Below are 26,368 nucleotides of genomic sequence, written 5' to 3' on the forward strand. Positions count from 1 at the left end.
GTTGCAAGAGTACTAATGGCATAGCCAAAGCCACCTCTCTGGCCGAGGTGATGGCAGTAAAAGTACATAATGGACTAAGAGGTGGTCAAAAGTCAGGGCAGGCCAAGTACTACAAAATAAGAATAGGATTTAAGGTTGCTCATGGGTTTTAAATGTTTGGGATATTGTAGGTAATTGGATAATTAGGATTAGTATTGTAGAGCTTTGTTGTTTGGGGTTTTTTTAAGTTCTCATTTCAAGTGCTTAAAATTTTCATAGAATTTTCTGGAAACTTTTGATGTAAATTTTAAGAGCAAAACTGATACCTAACATGGAAGAAATCAACAGTTAAAAGTGACTGACAAGGTTTTAACTGTATAAACTGGTCTTGCTAATGCCACATTCAATTTAAATCTCTCTTTTAAGTGTTAGTAGATGATTTTTGAAGTATGAGTCCTCATGCCTTGCTTTTTTGTACATGGCTGGGCAGTGCTGAGGGATGCTGGTGACCTCCATCCTGTGGGATTTTGCCATCATGTCTCCATGTTTGTCTCTTAGCAAAAATGCCCTGGAGTCTAGGAACTTTCTTGTCAAAACTTGATCAAAAGTGGTGTCACAGTGTTACCCAGGCTGAAGAATTGCACTGCTTTTAATACACAGAAGTTTGTATGTTATGTTCCCAAGTAACTTGTGGAGTTAAAGTGGTGTTTTTCCCTTAGTATTTAAGGGAATACCTTTCCCCCTCGCTGAGTATTGGCACTTTCTTTTACCTTCACAAGCAGTGATATTCACTGAACATGGTTACAGCCAAAGTAGTCGTTATTACTTTTGTATCAAAGTAGCATGCAAACAGGAAAAGCCTGGTTGGTATTCATAGCTGTGTGGTTTGCATCAATCGTAAAAGCAGCAGAGAATCAGCTCAGGAAGGGCAGCAGTCCCAGGGCTTGACCAGCAGTGCTTACGTAAGTGGCACAGAATCTTGTCAGGTTGGTATTCTCCATCTCTGAATGACTTGTATTTTGGAAAAATAATTTAATAACTTTAAAAAACAGATTTTAACTATGCTGTAAAATGGGTCCAAATATTAGTTGCACCTAATGGCTAATAACTTTAACGCTTTTTAATGAGTAGAAAAATAAACAGAAAAACTCTGAAACAACAAATGAGGGCAGCTTGCATCTCAGCTATTGGCCAAATAGCTAGTTCATTGTGACTTATTACTGAATTTTTTTTGAAACATTTATGAAGGTGTGGAACAAAGTTTTTGTTGTGGAAGAGTAATACTAAATGCAAATCAGTAGGAAAGAGCTGTGTAAGTAAATGGCAGGTAGTAAACTGAGTATATATATCTCTTTTAAGAAGTTAACATTTTCTAAAAGGTGATTACTGGAATAATTCTGAAACGATGATAATTTCTGTCTCTGGTGATTAGCTTTGCTCAAATTTAGTTAACAGTTGGACTGAAATTGTGAGGACATTTTCATTTTTTGCTCTTTTTTTATGCTGTATTGAGACCATTTGTATCTGTAAGTTGAAGTAAAGTAGGCGGGCTTTACAGGAGATGAATGCCGTGTGGACTGAAACACGTCATCGTAACAATTAGGTCTAAATCCTGTTCCCATCAGAAGGGCTCCATTACCATCTTCTGATTTGATGCTCTTCCCTGGTTTGTCAGATAACTGGTTAATAGGCAAGTATCTATTAACAGTAACTGGAACTGCAAAGCTGGAATTAAAGAAGGTAAAAATAGGGTAAAGGAAAAGCCTGTAGAACTGCAGTTATGTTTTGCTCTTTTATTTTTCTACATTACTTAAAACAATGTTTAATAGCACTGTATCTTATTTTTTACAACAAAATATTTTCATGTCTTCATTTCATGCTTCTAACTGAAAGCTTCATACAACAGTCACCAAATGTCAGCACCTAAATCTTCATAATATTGTCATTCTGTAGTGTAGTTTTGTTTTGTTTGGGACTATAGTTAAAGATCTTACTCTGTATTCAATGTTGTCTTATTTTTTTGTAAGTGCAAAATGTTTTAAGGGGGAGATAAACATTTACAGTGTATTGGTAGCAAGGCCATGGTTCTAACATAAAGAGTTAACATTGGTGTTAATTCATTAACTAAAGAATCAAAAGTTTTACTTTTCTTATACTTGGTTTCTGTTTGCACATGATAATATATGCTATATGAAATAGTCAGACTCAGTTGTATCAAAAAAAACCCCAAAACAATGATATTTTTATTTAGCAGTAGGTATTTGTTTCTTTAAGCTTGTTTGTGTAGGTGATAAACTGAACTACCTTATGATTTGGGTATATATTATAGACCTTTAAAAACACAGACAATTCTAAACAATTTTTTAGGGTCAAAAATTCAGATATCCATTAAGCTTCTTAAAGAAATGGAAAAATGAAAGTAATAAAAATGCCCAACAATATATTTTAATGTAAGTAAATTCTTGAACATGGTATTTTTATACAAAGATATATTTTAATCATAGATGCTGTTCTATTCCTCAGTCAAATATTATGACAAATACAGGACACAAAACCATTGTATTGCAATGATTAGAACACCACTTCTCAACCTTCTTTATAGAAAACCCCAACCCAAATCCTAAAAAAAACCCACCCCAACAAAAAACAGCCCCCCAAACCAAACACAAAAACCCAGCCCCCCAAACTCCAGACATCTATATCCTCAGCTGGTGTAAAGCAGCACAGCATCTTTGAAGTCACACAAACACAGCTGGCTGCTGAGAATCCAGCCCTGGAGATGTAGTGCACGGCAGCAGTCTGATGTGAGACAGGTATAGCCACAGGAGTTCCAAAGCACTCCAGCAGAGCAGGTTCAGACAAGTGCATTTCAGTGCACCCAGCATATTTCAAATGCTGTGCTAGTTATGTGCATTCAATTTTTGATGACATTTTTCATAACAAGAACAGCAGAAACAACAGGAATTTTGAAAATAAAGATAGACTATTTAAATAGAGGATAAAAATCTTAACACTACTAGGTAGACATGTTAAATAAAAACTGTCTGTAGGTTTATAATAAATTACAAATAACCTTTGGGTTTGAGTCTGATGCAGTATTTAGAGAGAAGTGATATAATTCAATGCCTGGATCTGTAGAGCTACTGAAGTGCATTTCAAAGTACTGCAGTGATATGAAACTAAACCCTTTAACATAAATTATACAGTGCTCTGTGTAAAATTATAAATTGATAGTAAGTAATTATGTTGGATCATAGCCAGTGAAGTGTTGATAGACCAGGTAAATTGAATGTGTAGTTTATTCCTTTTCTGTGGAAGCTATTTAGCATATGTGGGGCATAATTTCATGCTGGCACTTGTTAATGGATGGGTAATAAATCATGCCACAGAACTCCTTAGAAACATGAAGAAAAGGAAACTGTAGTTCAATAAAAATGATAAAGTGCTTTAAATGATCATTTGTTGTGTACTACATTGTTTCTCATGTTGTGGTAGACATCAAAACCAACTCGATGAAATATGGTAGTGCTGTCGAGTAAGTAAATCTGAGCCTGTTACTTACTGTAGTCAGTGTTTCCATGTATTTTCTGGTCTTGATGTTAGACTTAGTTTACTGTGAGGTCAGAGGAGAAGCTTATAGTACAGGCTGAGTTGCACATACATAAAGATCACCATAAATATTCTCTATTTTGAACTTTTCATTTGCAACAACGTGGTTGTAAGAAGAAGGAAGAAAAAAGAGCAAACTGGAAACAGTTCAAATCCAGTGTGTGTGGCCAGTGGGCCTGAAATACGCTGTTCAGTTTTGTAAGTCAGAAGAGGATTGCTGGAAATGTACAGAAATCTGAGAATTTATTCCAAGTTCATTGTGTGATAGCTGCTATAATATGGATGCTTCTTCCATGGCTTCAATCCACCTAAAAAGGGCAGAAAAGAAAAAGCAGTACATATAAAACTATATACATTTTTAGAAGATATGTATTTTAAGAAAAATAAGTATTTTAAGAACATAAAGCTTGAAGAAGACTGTATTTTCCTTCCTAGCTCTGATGAAGAACTACAGTTTTGTGATTAAAGCAGGGAGCTGAGTACTGGGACTCCTGCTTTCTAGTGCAGTCTTGACCAGTAAATTATTGTAAAGTCTCAAAGACAGTTAAGTGCTGTCTTAGAATAGGAAAGATGAAACCACTGTAGTATGTTTAAAAGCAACAAAACCTCCTATAAACACTCATTTCCTTTCCTGTGTGTCTTGAGGTGCTGGCATTTTTAATATAAATTTTGTGACTATTTTATTATGTGGGAGCAGTAGCATTAGAATTGAGAAAAATAAGCAATTATTTGTTGATGAGAAAACTAAGATTGAACACATAAATTGAACATATAAATCAGAGAAGTTTCTGTACAGTAATCACCTGTGACAGACTTTTAGACATGACTCTTGAGACTCAGTCTCCTCTTTACCCATAGGAGGAGCAAATTCTCCTTCCTAAAGGAAATTAAAAGCACCAGGTAGATTTTTAAAGTCACTCAGGCCAGTCACATGTAATTTGGCTTAATCAACACACTGAAAGTTGCTTGCTTCCTCTGTCATGAAGGCATTCTGAACTGAAGGAGAGGGGAAAGCCCTATATAAGCTTTTGGACCTGTGCACTGGCTAGTGTGGAAGTCAACCCCCATACCTCTGTGCTGAATTGTTATCCTCTGCTCGGAAGCTATAAAAGAGCGTCTGCTTGTGGTAGAGATGAAAAACTGCATCCGTGCTCCCATCCTCCTTTTCTGGGGCAATGGTGAAACCCAGCAAAGGCAAACTCTCTGTAGCAACTTTGTCCTGAAAGGAAAGAAGTGAACCAAAATTTAGAGAGAAGACTTGTAACAGTTTGAGGGCTTTTTCTGAAAACCAAATGATACAACCCTGCTGTGACAGAAATGCAAAAGCAGTAGTGTGAATGTTCTGCTGGACTCGTGGCTCTTACCTAAACAAGAGCAGTGCCTGTACCGCACATTTTTATCTAGTCTGAGTACTGAACTTGAACACCACCTCTGAAAATCCAATTCTTTGTGATCATCCACATGGCCATGCAGGTCACATTAGCCATGACACTGATGGCTGTCTGACATAATGGTCCAGGAGGCAAAGCAGAGATTATTGAGAGTATAGGACAGTCCAGCAGCAGTTCTGAAAGCCTGAGACTCTCTCCCAGTTATGTTTCTTTCAATATTTTTTTTTTACTGGGTGCAAATTGTAGTCTTTTTGGTGCCTTGTCATTTCCTTTCAAAGCACTAGTGACTTTTTCAGAAATCTGCTCTTTCTCAAACAGCACACTTGCTTTCCTAAAGGCTAGTTTGAAATTTCCTAGCTGGTAATGCAATTAATTGTTAATTTAGTCCCAAGAAACTTCCACGAATTTTGCTTGCCAGACATGGCTTTGCAGAAGTCAAAGAAAACAATAAGCCTTAATTGAATTGCAGTTTAGCTGTTAGTGATAGCTGCAGTTTTGATCACTGTATTGAGGCAGTGATTATATGTGTATGTTGGCTTTGCCTGTGCTTTTAGAAGGTACATTGCAGACTAGGAATGCAAAGTGTAATTAGGTATTGTTGCTTTTTCCCTATTGTTGAACCAGAAATGATCACTTTTAAGCTTAAGTGAGGTAAGGTAAATGTGTGGGATACGGAATTTGATTATAATGGTCTGAACTGCTGGTCAAATCATGAACCCTTTCATGCCTCAATCTTCTTATCTGTTTAAAGGGGATAACATTGCTTCATGCGACCATCACATGATGTTTGCAAAGTATTCTGAGGGCCTAAAGTACCAAGTATTGCTTTTAGAAGTTTTTGCATTGTCCTTTTTTCCAGCAAAATGAATTTTATGGTTTTGCTTATGAAATCTGTCCATTATAACCAAATTTTATATTACACTTACTTCAAGTTTATTTGTATTGCAGCTATTATAAAATAAGAAGAGGGATTGGGAAAGGACAAAATACATAAAATATCTAGTTGATACCCAACCTAGCCTCCTTGGCTGTAAGGAGGAGCTTACAGACCAACAGAGCTGGCATTATACTGACTTCTGCAGGCTGTCTCCACTCTTTCCCTGTTGGTACTAGTAGGACAAGTATGTCTTACTTATACTTGCAAAACGACAAGATTCTCCTCCCCACCAGAAATGGATCATAGCACTATCTATCTACAAAATATCTGGCAGTTATCAAGTACACCAGAGAACGCTGAAGGATCTTGAAGTCTTTGGGTGTAAATATTTACGCTAAGGTTCACTGTGGTTGACAGTTTATAATAGCATGAATAGCAAGAAGTCAGATAATGATCTGAAGTTCAAATAATGAAGGGCAGTGTCTGAGGGCTGCCAAGATCCAGCTAGGGCTGTGGCTGAGCTCCCTGGGGATTCAGTCTGTTCGGACCGGGTCTCAGAAGGCAGATAGTTGTGAGAACTACCATTTCTACCTTTCCCATTTCCTGGTTCTGCCTGTAGGGAGTAAAGAAGGGATCTCAGATAAGAAACTACTTCAAGTCAGATTGCACAGTACCTCATTTGCTATGTAGGTGTAGAGGACTTTGCCTTTGATAACAAACCAGCGTTTCTTCCAGTGTCGTTTGCCTCCCTTACATCTGCTGAGGTAACCACTGATGGTAGCTCCCTCTCCTGAGGCTGCCACCTGGAGCAAGGTAGGAGAAATCAGGATTTGTAACAGCAAAGGCTTTTCCACTCCTGAATATGCATGCTTGCATCACACCAGACAACCACGTGAAACTGTAAGTAGACCATTAAAAGTATTGATACAGAAAAATTGTAAGCATGATATTACAGTTCTTTTTAACTGTTTGAATATTTATAGTTAAATTTTGTTCTCAGTAACTCTAATGGGAAATATAAAGTTGAATTAAGCTTACAGTTGTGTTCTGAAAAGCCAAACTTGTCCCTTTTCTGAGGTCTGGGGAAATTTTTGTATTTTAAAAGTGCATGCTTCCAAAAGTGAATTACAGTCTTGTGGCTGAACACTTTCAAAACATGGGTATATTTAGGGCTTTCCTATGGTTTTATATTAATTTATATTAATCACTTAATGATGACTTGGTTTCCCTTGTGTAGTAATATTTCTGAGAAGAATTGCCCCTCTCACAGAAATATTTTGAGATCTAAGTGTTTAATGTTCTGTTCTTAAAAATCCAGATTTTGAGTAGCTGGAACTATACACATGCACACACACAGTGCAGTGTACTTCATAAATTACAGCAGTAAACAGTATTGGATTTAGAAACAAAGAGCAGAGATTCAAAACCAGCTTTTGTAGCACTGACAGAAGAGAACACTGACCATTTATATAGCAGTGTTTTGCAGCAGAACAGAAATGTGCCAGGACATGGAGTAATGCTATTATGAGATAGTTCATGTTAATAAACATGTGCTGCCTCCATGTGGATAGAAAGGTGATGCTTTTTCCCTCATGAGGTTTAAATTCTGCCGGCTGGCTCTTTCAATATTAAATTTGTGTGTTTGTGTTACATGGTTGTATCTCTGGTGCAGTTTCACAAACAAACCTCAAGAGATTCCAGTGTCTTGACTCTAGAGTGAGTTCAGCAAGATGTTTGCACTCTCATTGCTTTATACAATGATAAATACCTGCAGGAAATGGAAGTACCTTGCTGTGCTCAAGTTCAATGGGCAGCTTAGCTACTTAGAATACATCAAAATGATTGGCACCTTGTTCCTGGAAAGAAAACTAATACAGCTTTAGAAGTCATGGCCCCATTGAAATTGGTGGGAATTTTGTTTACATTGGTAAGATTGTCAGTGTCTATGATCTGCTCTGTTGTTCTATCTAGTATCTTGAAGGTGGTTTCGTTTTTTTTCAGGACTTCACAGGCTGATGAGCGAATTAAAGTATCATACTCTAACTGGGTTTCTCAGTGGGCTCAAGACACTTCTGTGGTATCTCCAGAGCTCAGAGTATTTTTGTATTTTACACACTACTGTGAAAAACAAAAAAATAATTGCATGATGAAAGTAAACCAAGGCATGTGCTGAGCCTACTGCATACAGCATAAACATAGCTGCTGAAGTAAGAGCACAGAGTTTCCTCGAGTCTCCTGCCCTTCTCAGGCAGCTTGGTCCTACCTCCATGAGAGCTGAAGGGATCTTCTTCTGTTTCTTAAAAGATGAATAATGAATATTGTGGAAAACAGAGAAGGCACTGCTTGAACACCTGGATGAAGTTGGAGGGAAGCTCATGCTTAGTGGCCGCTCTGCAAGATTAAGAAAATTCAGAAAGGGAAGGGGGCAATGGATGAGTTGATACATATCAGGCTGTGTAAGAGACACACAATACGCTAATGTAAATGACTAAGGAAAATGCAATGCCTCCTTCAGTTTTTATTTTAGCCTTTCTTTCAAATCACCTCTTTAAGTCTGATCAGTGGATTCCATAGCACCCTTTTTTTAATAACCTACAGGTGCTTGAAAGAAGCCTGCAAGAAAGCTGACAAAGCACAGCACAGCTTGTTTTCTTGTTATTTAAAATAAGCAGTAAGCAAATGGCTTTGACATCTTCTCTATGTTCTATAACATCTTTGCGGGATAGATTCACTAATGGGACATTCTTTCTGTATGAACCATTTTCTTTGAATTCTGCATGGGAGACAGTTCTTCTGGCTCTGAAAATCTCCATTAACTCCACTTGTCTGAGTTCACATCTTCATGATTCCACTTCTGGCAACACACATTATTTGAAAGCTCTTAGTAAAAGATAGCATTGTTTTAGCACAAGTCTGAAGTACCGCTTCTTGGACACAGAGTGGCTTGGAGATGATTTTTTTGGCTGTTGTGACAGCACCTGTTCATGTGTTTGCTTGGCTAGTGTGAATTTCTTCAGTCAGAATGGAAAAACTAAACTTCATTTGTCCACACCTTTTTATTCTTGGCAATATAATATGCTTTTTATTAGAGATTGTCTACATGAGTAGTTGTACAAGAAAATTATGTCCTATTCACTCTCTGTTCATATATTTGTAACCCCTCTCCCCCTTTTGTCTTTGATTTGGATGTATATTTAAATCAGAAAAGAGACTTATGTATTAGGATAATAATACCGTTCTAGATAGGCAGTAGGTCTTCTGCTTTGAATTTATGCTTTCATCTGTAACCAGATTAACTCCCTATGTAGAAAAGCTCTTAGTGACTCTGCACTTTACCCCAGCATTTCTTTTTGTAAAAGCTACAACATGGATGAGGACAGTGAAGAACCACAAAGCCATTGTTTTACTTTAATGGATAATTAATTAGAAATGACAGGGAAGAGTTATCACCTATAATTACATCACAGAACAAAACAGTTCAGTTAGAAGGAGCCTACAACAATCATCTAGTTCAACTGCCTGACCAATTTAAGGCTGCTCAAAAGTCAAATCGTGTTATTAAGAGCATTGTCCAAATGTCCTTTAAACACTGAGAGGCATAGGGCATTGACCACCTCTCTAGAAAGCCTGTTCCAATGTTTGGCCACCGGCTGGGAAAAGAAAGGTTTCCTCATGTCAAGTCAGAACCTCTCCTGATGAAGCTTTGAACCATTCTCATGTGTCTTGTCACTGCATCACACGGGAAAGAGATCAGCACCACTGTCTCCACGTCCCCTCCTCAGGAAGCTGTAGAGAGCAATATCACCCCTCAGCCTCCTTATCTCCAAAGGAGACAAACCCAGAGTTCTCAGTTGCTCCTCACAGGACATAGTTTTACCATTATTCTGGTTTATTAAAAAGGACAGGGAAGCCCTCAGAGAACCTGGCTTAGAATCATAGAAGATTTGGGTTGGAACGGACCTTAAAGCTCATCTCATTCCAGCCCCTGCCATGGGCAGGGACACCCACTATTCCAAGTTGCTCCAAGCCTTGTCCAGCCTGGTCTTGAACACTGCAGCCACAGCTGCAGCTGTGGATGGGGCAGCCACAGCTTCTCTGGGCAATCTGTGCCAGGGCCTCACCACCCTCACAGGGAAGAATTTCTTCTGTATATCTAACCTAAATTTCCCCTCTTTCCATTTGAAAAAACAGTTTGCTAAACTTGGTTTTATGGCTTGCTAAACAGTTTCAGCTGCCATTAAAGCCTGGCTCTCCTGGAACCTCAATACACATGCCTCAAGCTTGAGGCATATTTAACAAAATACAACATAGTAGGCAGATCCTAAAGCCTCCTCATCATACAGGAAGGAAATCAATTTGTCAGTTTTGCCAAGAATGAAAAAATCCTACCTCTTTTATTAAGTTCCACGTAGCAGCTATCACAGACTTTGGCTGCTTGATCTTTAAGGTACTTCATAGGGTACTTGTTTCTTGAACAATTTCGACATACAATCTGTTCCATCAAGAAAAGATGCACATAAATATAATTTATATTTATAGATATGCACATACAAAACAAATCCTCTCAGCTTGCTGGGAGAGGAAGATGGATAGTGGACCAGACATGGTTCTCTCCTAAAACTGGCAGCCAGGGAAAGTCTGCTGACTGAAATATGATTGCTGTAGGCTTACACTGTTGTAAGCCAAGCAGAATTGAACACTGTATTTAGTTGCACACCATTGCTGTGTCCTTCTCCTCAGGAATTTACACCTTCCCTAGCAGAATGACACCTTTAAAATTACTTCTGTTTTCATAGCTTTGTTAGTAACACTGTTTTCTTAAGCAAGCTTGCACGTTCCTTCAATCCCTGTGTAAGTACAGACTGATTTTTCTCTGTGGAATTAGAAAAAAGATTAAGTAAATGGGGGGTTTTTATGCTAGCAAAAATCACTGGTAGTTTTATTAAAATTTTTTTAAAAATCAGGTTAAAAGACAGCCATGGTTTAAAACATGACTGCAGGTTTATGTATATAAGTGAATCTCTAGAGTCAGGAATAAAGGGACAAAACTAAAAAAACTTATAGATCCCCTTAGCTTTAGGGCAAAAGGCAACAGCTCTTCAATGGAGCAAAGAGGAAATTTTCCCTTTGGTCACTGACCAAACCATGCTCTACTGCCGAATTTCTTCACTTTTCTTGGAAGATAATTTTACCTGATGTTATAAGAGACAGGTCACGGAGTACATGTGCTACTGCTCCGGTCCAGAACAGAGCCTGTATTTTTAGTGTATTGCTCCTTGTCTCAGAGCTAGCTATATATCAGATATAATGGCTGCACCCAGCAATAATTATCCTGTCAGGCTTTAACTACCCGCCTTCGGGAACTCCTTTTACCCCTTAAGGCAATGCTACTGTTGTTTCTTCTAGTGACATTAGGAACATAATCACCTAATTTAGCAAAGCACTCACAAGTTCTGTGAGAAGTCAAATTCAGGTCTTGATGTTGCTACAAATTTGCAGAAGTTACAGCAGTAGCAGCCAGCAGCCCAGAGGTGCGAATAAAGCCCCCCTAGAAGCTTGTACAGCTCTTACCTTCCCACAGGCATGGCAGTGATGTCGCCTCAAAGTGAGGGTAAAGTCACAGCCACAGTTCATGCACATCATGACATGGGATACAGGTACCAAAGTAGGAGGCCTCTCACCCAAGGGTATTCCAAGCCTTTCCCTTAGCTTAAAATCAAACAAGAATAAATGAAAAAGCATCCGCACTTTCAAAGTGCACTCAGTCAGCCCTGTTCCATCCCATACAATTCTCATCTCATTTCAATCTACCTTCTCCTGTTAAGATCCCCACATTTCCTCATTTTTAATGCACTTTTAAGTGACATACAACTGCTTCAGCACTGAAAGATTAGTACATGGTGCTCTTAAAGCCAGAGTCACAAGTAAAAATCCATGCAAATCTATTTTTTTGTGAGATCCTGACACTCTTCCATGCCAGACAAGTATCTGATGAAGTGCATATGAAAATTACAGGTAAGAACATGAGTTAAACCCATATTTTTATCAGAAACTTTTGAAATAATATCCATAAAAAGTTCTACAGCTTTCAATCAAAAAAGTACCTGAGCTTTTTATGTCATTACACTTTGGGACAGTTCTGTGATGATGCAACAGAGAGTAAAGAAAACACAAAAACCAAAGATGAATTTACCCTCCCCTACTCCTACTCCAAATCTGATCCATGCTTTCCATGGCTGATCTGAATATATCTAAGGGAGAAATGTATTCACTTTTCCCAGTTCTTGCAATGCACTGCATCGCAGTGTTGTTCAGGTGCCTTTGCTCAAGCCCAGGGAGCCATGGTCCATGTGGAACTGAACCCAATCTAATAAACTGTGCTGAGAAGCTATGTTACTTCAGGTTCACCACCAAAGTATTAGGGGCCCCCCACTGTCAGTTCACAGCAGCTCAGCATTTGGCACAAATAACACAAACTCTTGTGCTTTTGAAGGACTGTTTGTTAGGAAGGTTTCCTATGTGGAAATTAGACTTCTGCAGACAAATAGGATCTAAAGACAGACAAATCAAATTCCTCCAAATTTTCCTCATGTGCACATTCAGGTTTACATCAGAAGCAGAGCTGGAAAAGAAGTTATTTTTTCATTTGTTGAAAAAGGATTTGTTTTAGATTGCTATACTGACTAATTTCTATTTTTTTCTTGTTAAATATTTGAAAGTAGATTAGATACAGGCCAGAAAAAAAATCCTGTTTTGGTTTTGAATTAATTTTTTACTTTCTGAGGTCTTAAAAAATTTCAAGTTTAATCACAAACTGGTTGAGGTTGGAAGGGATCTCTGAAGGTCATCTGGTCCACCCACTCTGCTCAGGTGCTACTGCTATGTAGCACCTGTTGGCAAGGACTGTGTCCAGCTGTCCTTTGAACATTTCCAAGGCTGGAGACTCCACGACCTCCCTGGGCAACCTGTGCCAGTGCTTGGTCACCCTCAGAGTGAAAAAGTGTTTGCTGCTGTTTGAGGGAACCTCCTGTGTTTCAGTTTGTGGCCACTGCCTCTGGTCCTGTCACTGGGCACCCCTGAGAAGAGCCTGGCTCCGTCTTTTTTGTACCCTCCAGGTACTTGTACACATAGATGAGATCCTCCCTGAGCCTTCTCCAGGTTGAACAGTCCCAGCATTCTCAGCCTTTCCTCATGGGAGAGATGCTCCAGTCCCTTATCATTTTGTTGCCCTTTGTTGGGCTTTTCAGCGTTTCCATGTGTCATACTGAGGAGCCTAGCACTGGGCACAGCACTCCAGATGTGGCCTCACCAGCACTCTTTCTTATTTAGTAAAACTGGGGTTCTACATAAGCTACTTTTTATCAGATGCATTCTTTGCCTTCTTAACTGAGCATAGTACAACTGAAAATAGTGAGGTAATAATATACATAATTGTGCTGGTACAATTGCAAAATTACTAGTGGGGTTTGCACTGGCAGTTACTTTATTGTTTGTATGACATTAGTGTAACTAATGGGTAATTTTTGGGTTTTTACATCTATAAAGTTTGTAACTATTTTTAATTAATCAAAAATAGTTACTGGTTTGTCCTTCAGGACAAAGTAATCTTCCTTCAGAAGAACTAAGCAAAGGCCACAGAGTATAGTGTGTGATTAACATTTCAGAGGTGGCCCATGAGCTGTGATGAGTTTCATTGTTCAAGCTTGGCATACTGGTTTAAAAGAAAATAGAACATCTGGCTACTAGGATTCTGAATTTTATAACCCTCTGTCCTTCCTCTCTCTCTTTCTCTCCCTCTTTCCCTTTTCAAGCATTGAAAGACTTGGCCTCCTTTTACCTCCACGCTGCTGTGGAAAGTCGAAGTGTTGTGAGCTTTGCAGTCATCTGGGATGTGTCTGCTGATGCAGTTGTACCAGTCATCCCTTTCTGAGCAAGAGCTGTGGAATGAAATACAACAGAGCAGTCAATGCCATGCACAGTAGGGACTGAAACAAGCTGGTCAGAGGAGAAAAGCTTTACTTTATGAATGTTTGCTTTCTTGCACTATTGCACTGAACTGACAGTTTTCTGACCAGGAACAAAATTGACTGTTGAACATATTCAGCACAATGAGTAGTGTAGCTCCATGGTTAGGACTGTGACTTAGAAGGAACTAAACGCTCAGAAAATTTTTCTAAGTAGTCTCTGATTTTGCTGTAAGCTGCTCAATCCTAGATCACACAGGACAATATGAATTGTCTCTTTTTGTCCTGTCTTCTCTAGCTTTTAGGCACTCTATTGTATGTAGCATTGGCATGGGTTGCTCAAGGTGTGTTTCTGCTCATCTCTGTAGTGGGGTGCTCAGATGATCTGCATATTGGGAAATGCAGAAGCCTGTCACCAACGGTACAGGTGTGAATGCTTTCATTTTCCTCTAGGTCCATCACAGACAACCTCCAGTCTCCTGGCAAGAGGCCAAGACAGCAATTTGGGAAGAAAGTTGTGTATTCCCTGTAGTTGCAGGTACACATGGAGGCCAGTAGTTCTCCAGATTGGCCCCTAGATGCCCCCTTTGCACAAGGCAAAGGAGTGAACACTTTGCATTTCCCTGCCAGTCCAGCTATCCCCCAAAAGCCAGGCTCTTAGTGCCTGTTCCTTCCCAGATGCATTCGCTCTGTTACAGCCATGAGGTGTCCTGCTTGTGTTAGCTGGTTTTTCTGCTGTGACTTCAAACTACGTGCTTCCTGTCCATCTGAAACTCTGCACAGTTCTAGTGGTTTCTAGCCTCAGTCACAGGAGGGAATGTAACTCAGTGTGGTCTCCCCCAGATCATACCAGCCACTCACATTAAAACTACCCACTAGACTTTGTTGTAAAATCTAGTAGTGGCATCATTGCCAGCTGCTGTTCAGCTGTGATTTCCTCACACCGTCCTCATGAAGACCACCAAACAAGATGTCTGAGAACAATTTGTGTTTTGTGGTCTTAAAAAAAAAAAAGGGGGCACAAAGGGAGAGGGAGTGCCAGATTTTCTTGATGATCTTTGACTTGGCATCCCTCTGCACCATGAGCATAAGCCCTTGTCTCAAAAACACCAGCCTCTGCAAAATTCAACAAGCCTGGAGCAGAAACTCAGAGCTAGTCCATGTACTGCATATAGGCTAACCTCTGGAAGCCAAAGGGCTATGTCACAGGAGATCATCTCTGTCAAGACACACACTACTAGTCATAGAATCATAGAATGGAATGGTTTGGGTTGGAAGCGACCTTAAAGATCATTGTGTTCCAAATGATCTGCTGTGGGCAGAGACACCTTCCACTAGACCAGGTTGCTCAGAGCTCTATCCAGCCTGGCTTCATCCAGCCTAGTCACTCCTTATTTCTACCAAAATTACTACCTGTCAAATTACACTTTCTAAGAAATCTGAAGATGTCTGTATCTTCCAGACAAATCATGTTCACAGCCAGGAGTCTTGGCTTAAACCTTTCTCTTGCTAATTCTTTCTTGGAAATTCTCTTCACTTGAGAATTAAGATATGATTAAAACAAAAAAACAACCAAAAAACAAAGGAAACCATGGCCCATATAGTGATGTAAACTGAAGTCCCATTAGGAAAGACAAGGTAAGAGGGACAGCCTACTATTAAAAGCCTCATATCTAACTGGCCCCTTTAACCTTTTCTCCACTCCATTAAACATCTCTAGGCAATAATTGCAGGTTATTAGCAACTACATGTGGGAATAACACCCATCTGCTGATAAGATAAATTATGTCAATTGGCACTGGCCTGTTCCTAATGAGCTATTTGACTGGTTGCATGAAGGCTCAGAGGAATTTTTGCTGAACCTCTGAGGCTCAGAGAAGCTCAGCCTGTGAATCACCATTGCCACATTTGGTCCTTGTGGAATTTTTGGGATGTATCTTTTGTGCTGAGCTATCAGTTATCTATGTTGGCTTATATATTCTTCATTAAACAAATAGAGAGGGTCAAATTGTCACTGCAGTAGGGGACATCCACGGAACACAGAAATTGGACTGAGATGGGATTTTGTTGCAGTGCTACCACTATCACTCTAAATTAGCCTTTGAGGAGGTAACATTGCTTTCTCCTAGCGCTCTGGTATTTTATATGAGCACCACATGGTTATCCCTGTGTCCAAGAAGAATATTTTTGAAATGCAAATGAAGATATAAGAGCATTATAAGCCTTCTCCATAAAGGTGCTGTGCTCAGATCTGTTAGCAGCTCCCTGCAAACCAATAACATGTCTCTTCAGGTGAACAAGATATTTTCAGCAGGAAGTGGAAAGATTTTACAGTGCCATCTGCTCATATAACCACGCTGACTTCTGAGCTTTGGTCATCCTTAGTCTACTGCCTTTAGTCCTTGGTGCTCATGCTGTATTTCCTCAGTGCATTCACCTTGTCTCATACCAGTACAAAAGCATTGAGGCTTGTGCTGTGGTTGTTAATAAGTGGCCTTCAGTGCAGACTTGCAGCACCTTGATGTGAGCAGTAAAATATACAGTCTTTAGGGACACTTAAAGCTTTCTGGTACATTTCTGCCTTTGGTGCTTTTTTTTGTGAGTGTGGCAGGTCAAGGATGTTGTGCAGTGGGGTTAGGAGAGCATGCTGACCAACTGGTGTATCAGCTCTGCCAGCCAGTATAGAAAGAGAGAGGAAAAAATGTTTTGGGTGACTTCTGGCAGACCAGTCCCAGAATGAGCAGCACAAGGAAGGGAAAGGGAATCTGTCCCAGTCTCCATATGACTGTTATCAGAAGGGCAACCTTAGTCTCAGGCCCTGGTCCTATCTACTATCAAATAAACATAGCTCATGGTGGCCTCACATGCTTTGTTTAGGCTAACTAAGCATGGACTTGATATGAATACAAAAGGCAAAGAAACATCCTAACAATGCAAGCAAAGTGTCCCAAGCTGCTCACTAGGGATGCCAGCTTAGTTGCCCTGGCTAATGGGGACGTACAGCAGTTATTTCCCCTCTGCAATAGAACTGTATACATCCTGCTTTTGTAACTGGCAGGTAACTCAAAATTACTGTGTGTATATTTTAAGGATTGTGATGAGTGCACAGGTCTAAGATAATCTCAGATATGGTTGTGGTTATAAAAGGAAATGGACCAAAAGGTTTTGACAGATAGCTGAGCATGGCCCACAGATGGTAAGTGCTCTGGGAAGGATGAGAGTTCCAAATTCTGATTCTGAATAAGAAAGTGCCCTCCCTGTCTTTTTCTTGCACTGTGTAATTTAGGAATTCTGCTGTGTTTCCAGGCATTTTGTTGTTGGAGACTGGTGGTGGGAAAGTCAGTGTGTAAAAGCATTGAAGACCTTGTTATTTGGAAGACTTTTAATACCACTGCTAGTGTGCTATGTCTTTTGTAATAAATTATACATGGAAATCAAGCCAGCCACCTTTCTGCTATAGCTGTAGGTAAATTTGCAGGATAGTTTTGGGCTAGAAGCAGGAAAAATACTGATCAGAAGCTGACCTATAATCTCTTTCTGGCATTAGCGTGTAATCCCAGGACAGAGATCTTGACTCCCAGTCGCAGTCAGTATTAGCAGTACACAAATTCATTAGGGAAATTTCTTTTATTAGAAAAACCATGAGCTTGCCAGTAAGGTTTAATTCTGGCTTTGTCATTTAAGCACTATTAAATGCTTTTATATCTGTTGCATGGTATTACCTAATTACTATTTTCTCCAGAAGTTTTGCAGCTCCAATGGTATGAGGTAACAAGGGAACTTGTAACATACTCTTTAGTGTTGCAGGGAAAGCGTGTGAAAGATAATGGAAAGTACTCAGGTTTCTTAGTAACAAACGTTCTTATCTTTCCTTTTACTTTAAGGTGTTATCAAGACCCAACTTCTAATCTTTACTGAGTACATTAATTGAATTAGTTGTAGTTTATGATGTAGTTTATGATGTAGTTTATAATGAGTGTTGATTATGTAATCAAGTACTCAGCCATTGTCTGTCACAATAGCAGATCGATACTGAGTTAAAAAAGAATGAGACACCATTTCAGTCTTGGGTATTGGTTGGACTAATCTAGAGACACAGCTCTAGAATGTAACACCCTCTGCCATGGGAACAATACCTTGCTGACAGGATTAGGCAATGTTCATCATATTCAATCTTCAGGACGTTTTGGGCTTTTTCTGTCATTGAGCGACTGACCTAGAAACAAATGCCATGAACATGAATGTGGACATGAGTTAAACTGTCTATAACCAGTATACCATACAAGTCTCAATGCATACAGATCTATGATGTCCCAGCCATCTTTGTCATATTTCAGTGCAAAGAGGTGAGCAGGTAGGGGTTTTTTTTTTGCTGTATTGCTGGTGTAATGAGGAATGCTCTCTATTTCAGTTGGTGCTAAAGGAAAGAAATAATTTAATCCAGCCTATAAAGATAAGGATAAAGTATCTATCGGGGTTCAGTTTTAATGTGACAAGCTTAGGAGATGTTTAGTCTGACAAGTGTCAGAGCATTTTGGAAAAAGTTATGTCTATGCTTGTAATGAACAGAAATCTCTTTCTGACATGCAGACATTCTACAGCAAAGCACTTCAGTTCAGTGAATGCCTGTCTGCAGGAAGGCTCTTTAGGAGCAAAAAAAACCCAACAAACTTAAAAGCTACAGCTCATCAAAAATCTTTTCTAGTGTATTAGTTGCCTGCTAATAGCAGCAGTCACTGAGGCGAAACATAGCTTCATGGTTTTATACATTTTTATTAACAAGCATCATTATGCTAGTGACTCAATGTTTCAAATATACCTCAACAAGTACCTGCTCTGCAACTCCTTTTCACTTAACAGTAGAATGTTTTGGCAATTCCTACACCAGATGGGATCCCTGAGTTAGTTTTAAGCTATCGGGTCCCTGGGGTTATCAGCCTCCCACCTTTTCACAATACCTTAAGTTTCCCCTGTCATTCCACTGGAATTAATGATTAGTAATTCTCATCTCATCTGTTTTCTTCATCATCAGACTCCTGGCTTGTAACTTCAAATTCTCTTTCACATAAATGCAACCTGGCATATTAGCTATAGAACAGTTATGAATGTTCTTGGCAGGAGGTATGGCTAGGAAAGAAGCAAAGACCCCTCCAGTCCAGTATCTCCTGTTGCACAGGTACTGGTGCCAATGGATGCTTAGGAAAAGAGTGTAAGGACAGATGAATTGTGTCTGCAATGTATAAATTTTTGGAAGAAGAGACTGTGTTTATATCACTGCATGAAATCACTCCCAATACACCTTTTCCCCATAAAGTTGGCTAATTGCTTTTCAAACCCATTGATGCTTTTGATTAAAACAGATAAAAGGCACATGAAAACCAGGCTTGTGTAAATTTTGAGTAGCAGGAGTTTAAAACCAAGCAGACTAAGCTCTAGTGAATATGTTGAAGGGAATGATCATGCATTGGCTGGAGATATGAAGAGAGGAATGGACAAAATGGGATAATAAATCTTTTCTGTTTCCAGTTTCATGATCACATGGTAACTGTGATTTTGGCTTGTATTATTTATGCAGCCTGAATAAGGCTGTCATACTAAGTCATAGACTTATAGATAATCTTTTTGTGTTTGTTTTATATTATTCTTCCTTCTGTCTCCTGTAAGAGGCAAGGGAATCCCCTGATAACAGGTCCATTCCCTCTTTCCCCTTGCTGGATATGAGACATAAGCCAGCAAAGCACTAACAGCTCACTATAAAACTTTAATTCCAGCCTATAATACAGATGAGGCATTACCTTCATGCCTGGCACAGCTAAGGTGTTTTTCAGTCGGTATTTGCCATCCTTCTGGGGATATGTGTACAGCAGAACATCATTCATCTATATGAAAAGAAAGACAAAATCAATAATTTGCAATATGGCTTGTAGGCCTGCCCATTACTCCTGAGGGGGATACCCAGAACAAGCAGTAACTTGATGAACTGCTGAGACTGTTACTACAGACAGGCCCAAGCCACACAGCTTAGATCAAGACCTGCATTTCCACAAAACTCTGAGGAGTCTGCATCCAGAACTTTGATTTCTTACCATTTTTTACTGTTGCTAATGGCTAAGCAAGTAGAGAATCAGCTCTTTTTTATCCAGCATGGGTGAAACAGCTACTTGTTTTAAAGGCAATGACATGTTCAAGTTGGGAAGGCAGCTTCTGCATTTACTACCTGGCAATACCAACTAACTGCCCCTTGTGAGGGAACTGAAGACCCTGATGATGTCTCCCCTCAGTGTCCTCCAGGCTGAACAGACCAAGTGACCTCAGCTGCTCCTCTAACAGCTTTCCCTTAAGACCCTTCACCATCTTCCTTGCCCTCCTTTGGATGCTCTCTAAGAGCTTAATATCTTTCTCATATTGCAGTAACCAAAACTGCTCCAAAATTGGGCAAGGCCGCCCCAGGGCAGAGCAGAGTGGGACAATCTCCTCCCTGGCCTGCCCAGCGATGCTGGGCCTGATGCCCCCAGGACAGGGTTGGCCTTCCTGGCTGCCAGGGCACTGCTGACTCATGGCCAACTGACCACCCACCAGGACCCCCAGGGCCCCTTCCTGGCACTGCTTTCCAGCATCTCATTCCCAGTCTGTCCATCTGGGATGGTTGCCCCATCCCAGGTGCAGAATCCGGCACTTCCCCTTGTTGAACTTCCTGTGATTGATGATTCCCAACCCTCTGATCTGTCGGGGTCTCTCTGCAGGGCCTCCCTGCCTTCAAGGGACTCAACAGCTCCTCCCAGTTTTGTATCATCTGCAAACTTGCTATTATCCCTTCCAGTCCTGCATCCAAGTCATTGATGAAGATGTTAAAGAGCACAGGGCCTAAGATGGAGCCCTGCAGCACTTGGGCACTAAGCCTGAGCAAGTGAACTCCTAAGAGAGATTTTCAGGATTCTGACATAATCGGTTATGGGATTTCTTGAACAGCAAACTCCATTTATTTTATATATTGTAAAACTTATATGTTTCTTCAAAAAGCAGCTTATTCTTTTATTACTGTTGATTAAGAACAACACTGTGGTGCATACTGTTGTCATTACAGCTCTGGTTAATATCCCAAGATTTTACTAAACATTAATGATGACTTTCCTTTATAATTGCCCATTGGAATTTTTTTCATCCTTCTGTTTTAGTCCATCAAAGTATTTAGCAGTTGGCTGTGACTCAGAGATCCCACCATCCACAACTTGACACAGTGAAATTATGACAAATATCTCAAAGCTTGTGAAGTAAGGCATATGTAACCATGAAGAAACAGGGGGTTTGCACTTGCTGCTGTCTCCTTTGCCACATCTACAGAAGAGAACTGAGTGGTGACCATATGATTGGTATGGACAGAGCTATCATCAGTACCAGTGGTTTCATGCATCCTCCTGCTTCACACCGCACACTGTTCCCTGAAGCAGTGAGGACTGGGCCATAATAAAAGCTGATCTTGGAGCCTCTCAGGAATCTGCAGTAGAAGAGATGGAATGCCAAAATCCTCAAGGGAGTTCCCACAAGTCTTTGGGCTTCAGACTCATTTCCTGTTTGCCAGAATACTTTTGAATAATTGGGATCCCCAGACTGCTCAGAGTTTGATATTGGAGGACATATTCTTATTCTGCATTGCTCCATGCACACACACGGTCCCCCAAATAACAGTTGGCAACACAGAGAAAGAAGGATACACATGTTCTTTAATTACCTTTTTTTCTGTTACTACTTTTTTTATAATTCCCTCTGTTGTGACAGGTACCCAGTAACATTAGAGGTAAGTGCAAGTTTTCTAACCTACAGTATCCAAATTTATTGATCCAAACAAGTTTATGCCCTGCTGAACTGCTGGCATCCATAGGTAACGTACTTTCTGTCTAAAAGCTTCTACCCTGTGTTTGGTTTTTCTGAATGTTTTAAAGGCTAGTTCATTATGAACCCTGTGTTCTTCTATTCAAGTCTGAGTTAAACATACCCCGAGTGTCAGTGGAGCAGCCTGAATATGTGCTGGAGCTGCGTTTTCCAAGCTCTGACTCCAAAGCCTCCTATACTCCAGCTCTGCCAGCTGGTGCATTTAACAGTCTCCCATTTGATAGCAGCTTCCTGCATCCCACTTGCAACACAAGCAGCCTTTGTAGAGAAATTCTTAGAAGAGTGAGATAAGAGACAGTGTCTGAGTTGCAAAGTTGCCCATACTGTGCTGCACAGAGGCCCCAACATCCTTGTAAACAGAGACTGGACTCAGGAAACAGATGCACAGCAAAACTCACCAAACATCCTGCCAGGAAACACCAGATTCAACAATACCATCAGCCTGCACAAAACAGACAGCTCAACTGACCTTACACACACCATACAGCCACAGAAACATAGATCCATCAAAAGCCCTTAAATGTGTGTTCTACCCTCTCATGCCTATATGGGCTGTGCACAGACATACTCCTTATGGGTGGAGATATATTCACAACACAAGCACGCACACCACCAAAACACATCCTGAAAGCACAGGCCAAGTAGGAGTCTGGCATGCACCCAATTTTTAAGGCATATTCTAGTTACGGCTTTAGTTTGGTGGACTCATCCCCTGGGATGAGTAGAGGTTAAATTCTCAGGTTTATCCTTCAGTGTGTACTCTTGCACTGAAATTCCCTCCAGGTCCTGGTCTTGATTTAGCTTCAGTTAGAGTAAGTTCACTACTAAGAACTTCAGAAAATGCTCTTCATCTAAAAATCTGTTTTGGATAGCTAAGGTAAATACACTTATTTCATCAAAGCTAAACCAAACGACACCTATGCATGCTAGCTTCTGGTAATCTTTTTGAGTGGCAGCTGACATGTGAAGCATCAAAAACAAAGTCAATTCTGAAAGATTCGGTTTTTTATTAATACATAAACCTGAGTTTTGCCAGTGGCTTCAGAGGATTATGATATGGTCCTTACCAGATAAAGGCTTTAAATAAATATGGGTTTTAAGAGACAGTGTTTAGGAGATTATTTTAGTCCTGGGGTTTTGGAATGGGTTTTCATCTCAGTGTCTCCAGGTATCAGAATCAAGACAGCACATGGGTTGTGGGTGGGGGTAGATGCACTGGTAGAGGGGAGGATATTTTCATGCAGGCCTGGCCTGTTAGGAAAAGGTGTTGGCGGTGATGGTTGGTAGGGACTTACAACTGATGCAGTAAACATGCTATATGCCAAGATGAAAATACAGTGATATAGCTATGCAGTAGTTGTCTTTATGTATCCACGGGCTAAATAGTCCTTTAAGCAATGCAGGAGTGGTAGTGGCATAGTGGTGGTGACACCACAGAGAATCCATTGCATAACAGCAGTGACAAGCAGATAATGCAAAACCATTCCAGTGTTAATGCAAGAATCACTATATTCCACAGTGACTTTCCAGCAAATTCACCATACCTGGAATTGCTCTGCAACCTGAGGAGCATTCATGGTGGAGGAGACTGGAGTAAAAAAAAATCACTGAACCCAAAGGTAGATATTTGCCAATAGGTTTCAAAGATCCAATTACCCTCGCCCTGCCCAGACAGGAGATACAATACAGGAAGCCTGAAGTGATTGCAACTTTCGTGTGTTAGACCAGGAAAGAAGCCAGGTTTATGTGTCTCTTGGTTCTTGAAAATGACCACTATGGTTATGATGGCAGTTACTAACACACTGGAGGACGAAAGGGTAACAACATCTTGGAATGTGGTCTCAGTTTTAGCCACAGCTCCTAAATATTTTTGTAATACTAGCAAAGGTAAGTGTTCCAGAAAAGAGATCAGTAGGGATGTAATTATCATCTGTTATGTAGTGGTCATCAGTAGACATCAGTAGTGCTGAGAACGCTGTTTCTTAAGACCATCTCCTGGAGATTCTGGCATAGCCATTTCCCCTTGGCCACAGAAAAGTCATGATTTTGACACTTACTGTTGTTGCTACAGTCCATTAGTGTTCATAGAATCACAGAATCAGAGAATCAACTGGCTTGGAAAAGACCTCCAAGATCATCAAGTCCAACCCTTGATCCAACACTGCTGTGGTTACCAGACCATGGCACTGATGCCACATCCAGTCTCTTCTTAAAAACATCTGGGGACAGTGACTCCACCACCTCCCTGGGCAGCCCATTCCAATGGCTGATTACTCTCTCAGTAAAAATTTTTTCCTAATATTCAACCTAAACCTCCCCTGTCACAGCTTAAGACTGAGCCCTCTTGTCCTACTACCAGTTGCCTGGGTGAAGAGATTGATGCCCACCTGGCTACACCCTCCTGTCAGGGAGTTGTAGGGAGTGAGGAGGTCTCCCCTGAGTCTCCTCTTCTCCAGGCTAAACAACCCCAGCTCCCTCAGCCTCTCCTCATAGGGCTTGTCCTGCAGTCCCTTCACCAGCCTTGTTGCTCTTCTCTGGACCTGCTCCAGCACCTCAATATCCTTCCTGAAATGAGGGGCCCAGAACTGGACACAGCACTCAAGGTGTGGCCTCACCAGCGCTGAGTACAGGGCAAGAATCACTTCCCTGCTCCTGCTGCCACACTGTTCCTGACCCAGGCCAGGATCCATTGGCCTTCTTGGCCACCTGGGCACACTCAGGCTCACATTCAGCTTCCTGTCAATCCACACTCCCAGCTCCTTTTCTGCCTGGCTGTTCTCCAGCCACTCTGTCCCCAGCCTGTGGGGTTGCAGGGGGTTGTTGTGGCCAAAGTGGAGGACCCGGCACTTGGCCTTGTTGAACCCCATCCCCTTGGAATCAGCCCAACTCTCCAGCTTGTCCAGGTCCCTCTGCAGAGCCCTCCTGCCTTCCAGCAGATCAACACTCCCCCCCAGCTTGGTGTCATCTGCAAATTTGCTGATGGTACACTCAATCCCCTCATCCAGATCATCAATAAAGATATGAAACAGAACTTGGCCCAACACTGATCCCTGGGGACTCCACCAGTGACTGGATCCCAACAGGATGCAGCTCCATCCCCACCACTCTCTGGGCCTGGCCCTCCAGCCAGTTCCTAACCCAGCACAGAGTGCCCCTGTCCAAGCCGTGGCTGCAGCTTTTCCAGGAGTATGCCATGGGAGATGATGTCAAAGGCTTTGCTGAAGTCCAGACAGACACACCCACAGCCTTCTCCTCATCCAGCAGGCGGGTCACCTGATCATAAAAGGAGATCAGGTTGGTCAGACAGGACCTGCCCTTCCTAAATGCGTGCTGGCTGGGTCTGATCCCTTGTCCATCCTGTAGCTGTTGTGTGACTGCACTTAGGATGATCTGCTCCATAACTTTGCCAGGCATTGAGGTCGGGCTGACAGGCCTGGAGTTTCCCGGGTCCTCCTTCCGGCCCTTTTTGTGGATTGGTGTGACATTCGCCAACTTCCAATCATCTGGGACCTCCCAGTGAGCCAGGGCTGTTGGTAGATGATGGAGAGAGGCTTGGTGAGCTCTTCCGCCAGCTCCCTCATCACCTTTGGGTGGATCCCATCCGGTCCCATAGACTTGTGAGGATCCAAGTGGCTCAGCAGGTCGCTGACTGTTTCCTCTTGGATTACCGGGGGGCTATTCGGCTTCCTGTCTCTGCCTACCACCTCCAGAAGCCAGTTGTCCTGACTCAGTTGATGTTGACTCAGTGACAGCACTGCAGCAATCTCATATTTGAAGATCTGGGTGAAATCCATGACTTTCAGTACATGAAAGTCTGAATTTTCACAGAAACCAGTGAAACCATCAGAAAAGTGCAGTGCCAGCACTGTGTCCCATCTGATCTTTGATTATGACTGCAATATGTGATTGAGGAGGCAAAGAAGCTTGTGCATCCACTCATGCACAAATAGGAATTATTAATAAGAGGGAGAAATAAGAAGGATTAATGCAAAATGTATGACTTCTGTAATAAGCCATCTCTCCTCCTTACAGTGATCCCATGGTGAAAAGCTGTCAGCACATAAAGAGGCCACAGCAAATATCTATTCTGGGCAGAAAAGTAATTTATTTTAAAATAAATTCTGCAAGCAGTACTTTAATGTTAATAGCAGCAGTAATGCTCAGTTCTTTATGGCTTTTTTTTCTGGGAAGGAGCTCTGAAGAATTTTTCAAACATTAACAGGTAAGCAGGTAACAAACTCCTAAGACACAGGCAAGTATTATTTTTCCCTTCATATTGATTAGTGCATAATAATCCCTATGGTTACACAATAAGCCACCTGAAAAGCTGAGAACAGAGCTCAGGAGCCTGGAGTCTCAGATACTCTCTAATTACTCAATGGAGTATGTAAAGCAAAACAGAAAGTATGAATGTTCATAGTATATCGTCCAAACAGTGGGGTTTCATCGTTTTGATTTGCAAATACTTGCAATTTTTGCAGTAAGGTTGTGGACTCTTGTGAAGGGTATTCCAGCCAAGTGCTGAAAGATTCATTTTTCTTAAATATCCTAAAATTTTGCAAACTTTCATTGAAAATTGTTGCTCTAATCAACAGGAAGCTGGAGGTGTGTGTTTAGAGGAACTATACTGAGGCAATGCATATAGTTATCAGGTAATT

At 40.9% G+C, this 26,368-nt stretch overlaps 1 protein-coding gene across 3 annotated transcripts in view; it reads right to left on the bottom strand.

Moving 5' to 3' along the window:
- Positions 1-1,757: 1,757 nt before the first annotated feature.
- FGD5 (FYVE, RhoGEF and PH domain containing 5) overlaps positions 1,758-26,368 on the bottom strand; it is an 89,460-nt gene continuing 64,849 nt past the window's right edge. For all 3 annotated transcript variants that reach the window (XM_027671962.1, XM_027671963.1, XM_027671961.1), the window contains 9 exons: positions 19,616-19,699; positions 17,957-18,036; positions 13,694-13,793; positions 11,428-11,565; positions 10,246-10,348; positions 8,120-8,247; positions 6,531-6,659; positions 4,659-4,807; positions 1,758-3,896 (listed from right to left, as the gene is read on the bottom strand). In XM_027671962.1, the coding sequence (XP_027527763.1) occupies positions 3,860-3,896; positions 4,659-4,807; positions 6,531-6,659; positions 8,120-8,247; positions 10,246-10,348; positions 11,428-11,565; positions 13,694-13,793; positions 17,957-18,036; positions 19,616-19,699 (948 nt within the window). In that variant the 3' untranslated portion in view covers positions 1,758-3,859. The remainder of the gene's footprint in view (positions 3,897-4,658; positions 4,808-6,530; positions 6,660-8,119; positions 8,248-10,245; positions 10,349-11,427; positions 11,566-13,693; positions 13,794-17,956; positions 18,037-19,615; positions 19,700-26,368) is intronic.

This window comes from Neopelma chrysocephalum, unplaced genomic scaffold (assembly GCF_003984885.1).
Source record: "Neopelma chrysocephalum unplaced genomic scaffold, ASM398488v2 Primary Assembly neopelma1_97238, whole genome shotgun sequence".
Taxonomy (NCBI): Eukaryota; Metazoa; Chordata; class Aves; order Passeriformes; family Pipridae; genus Neopelma; species Neopelma chrysocephalum.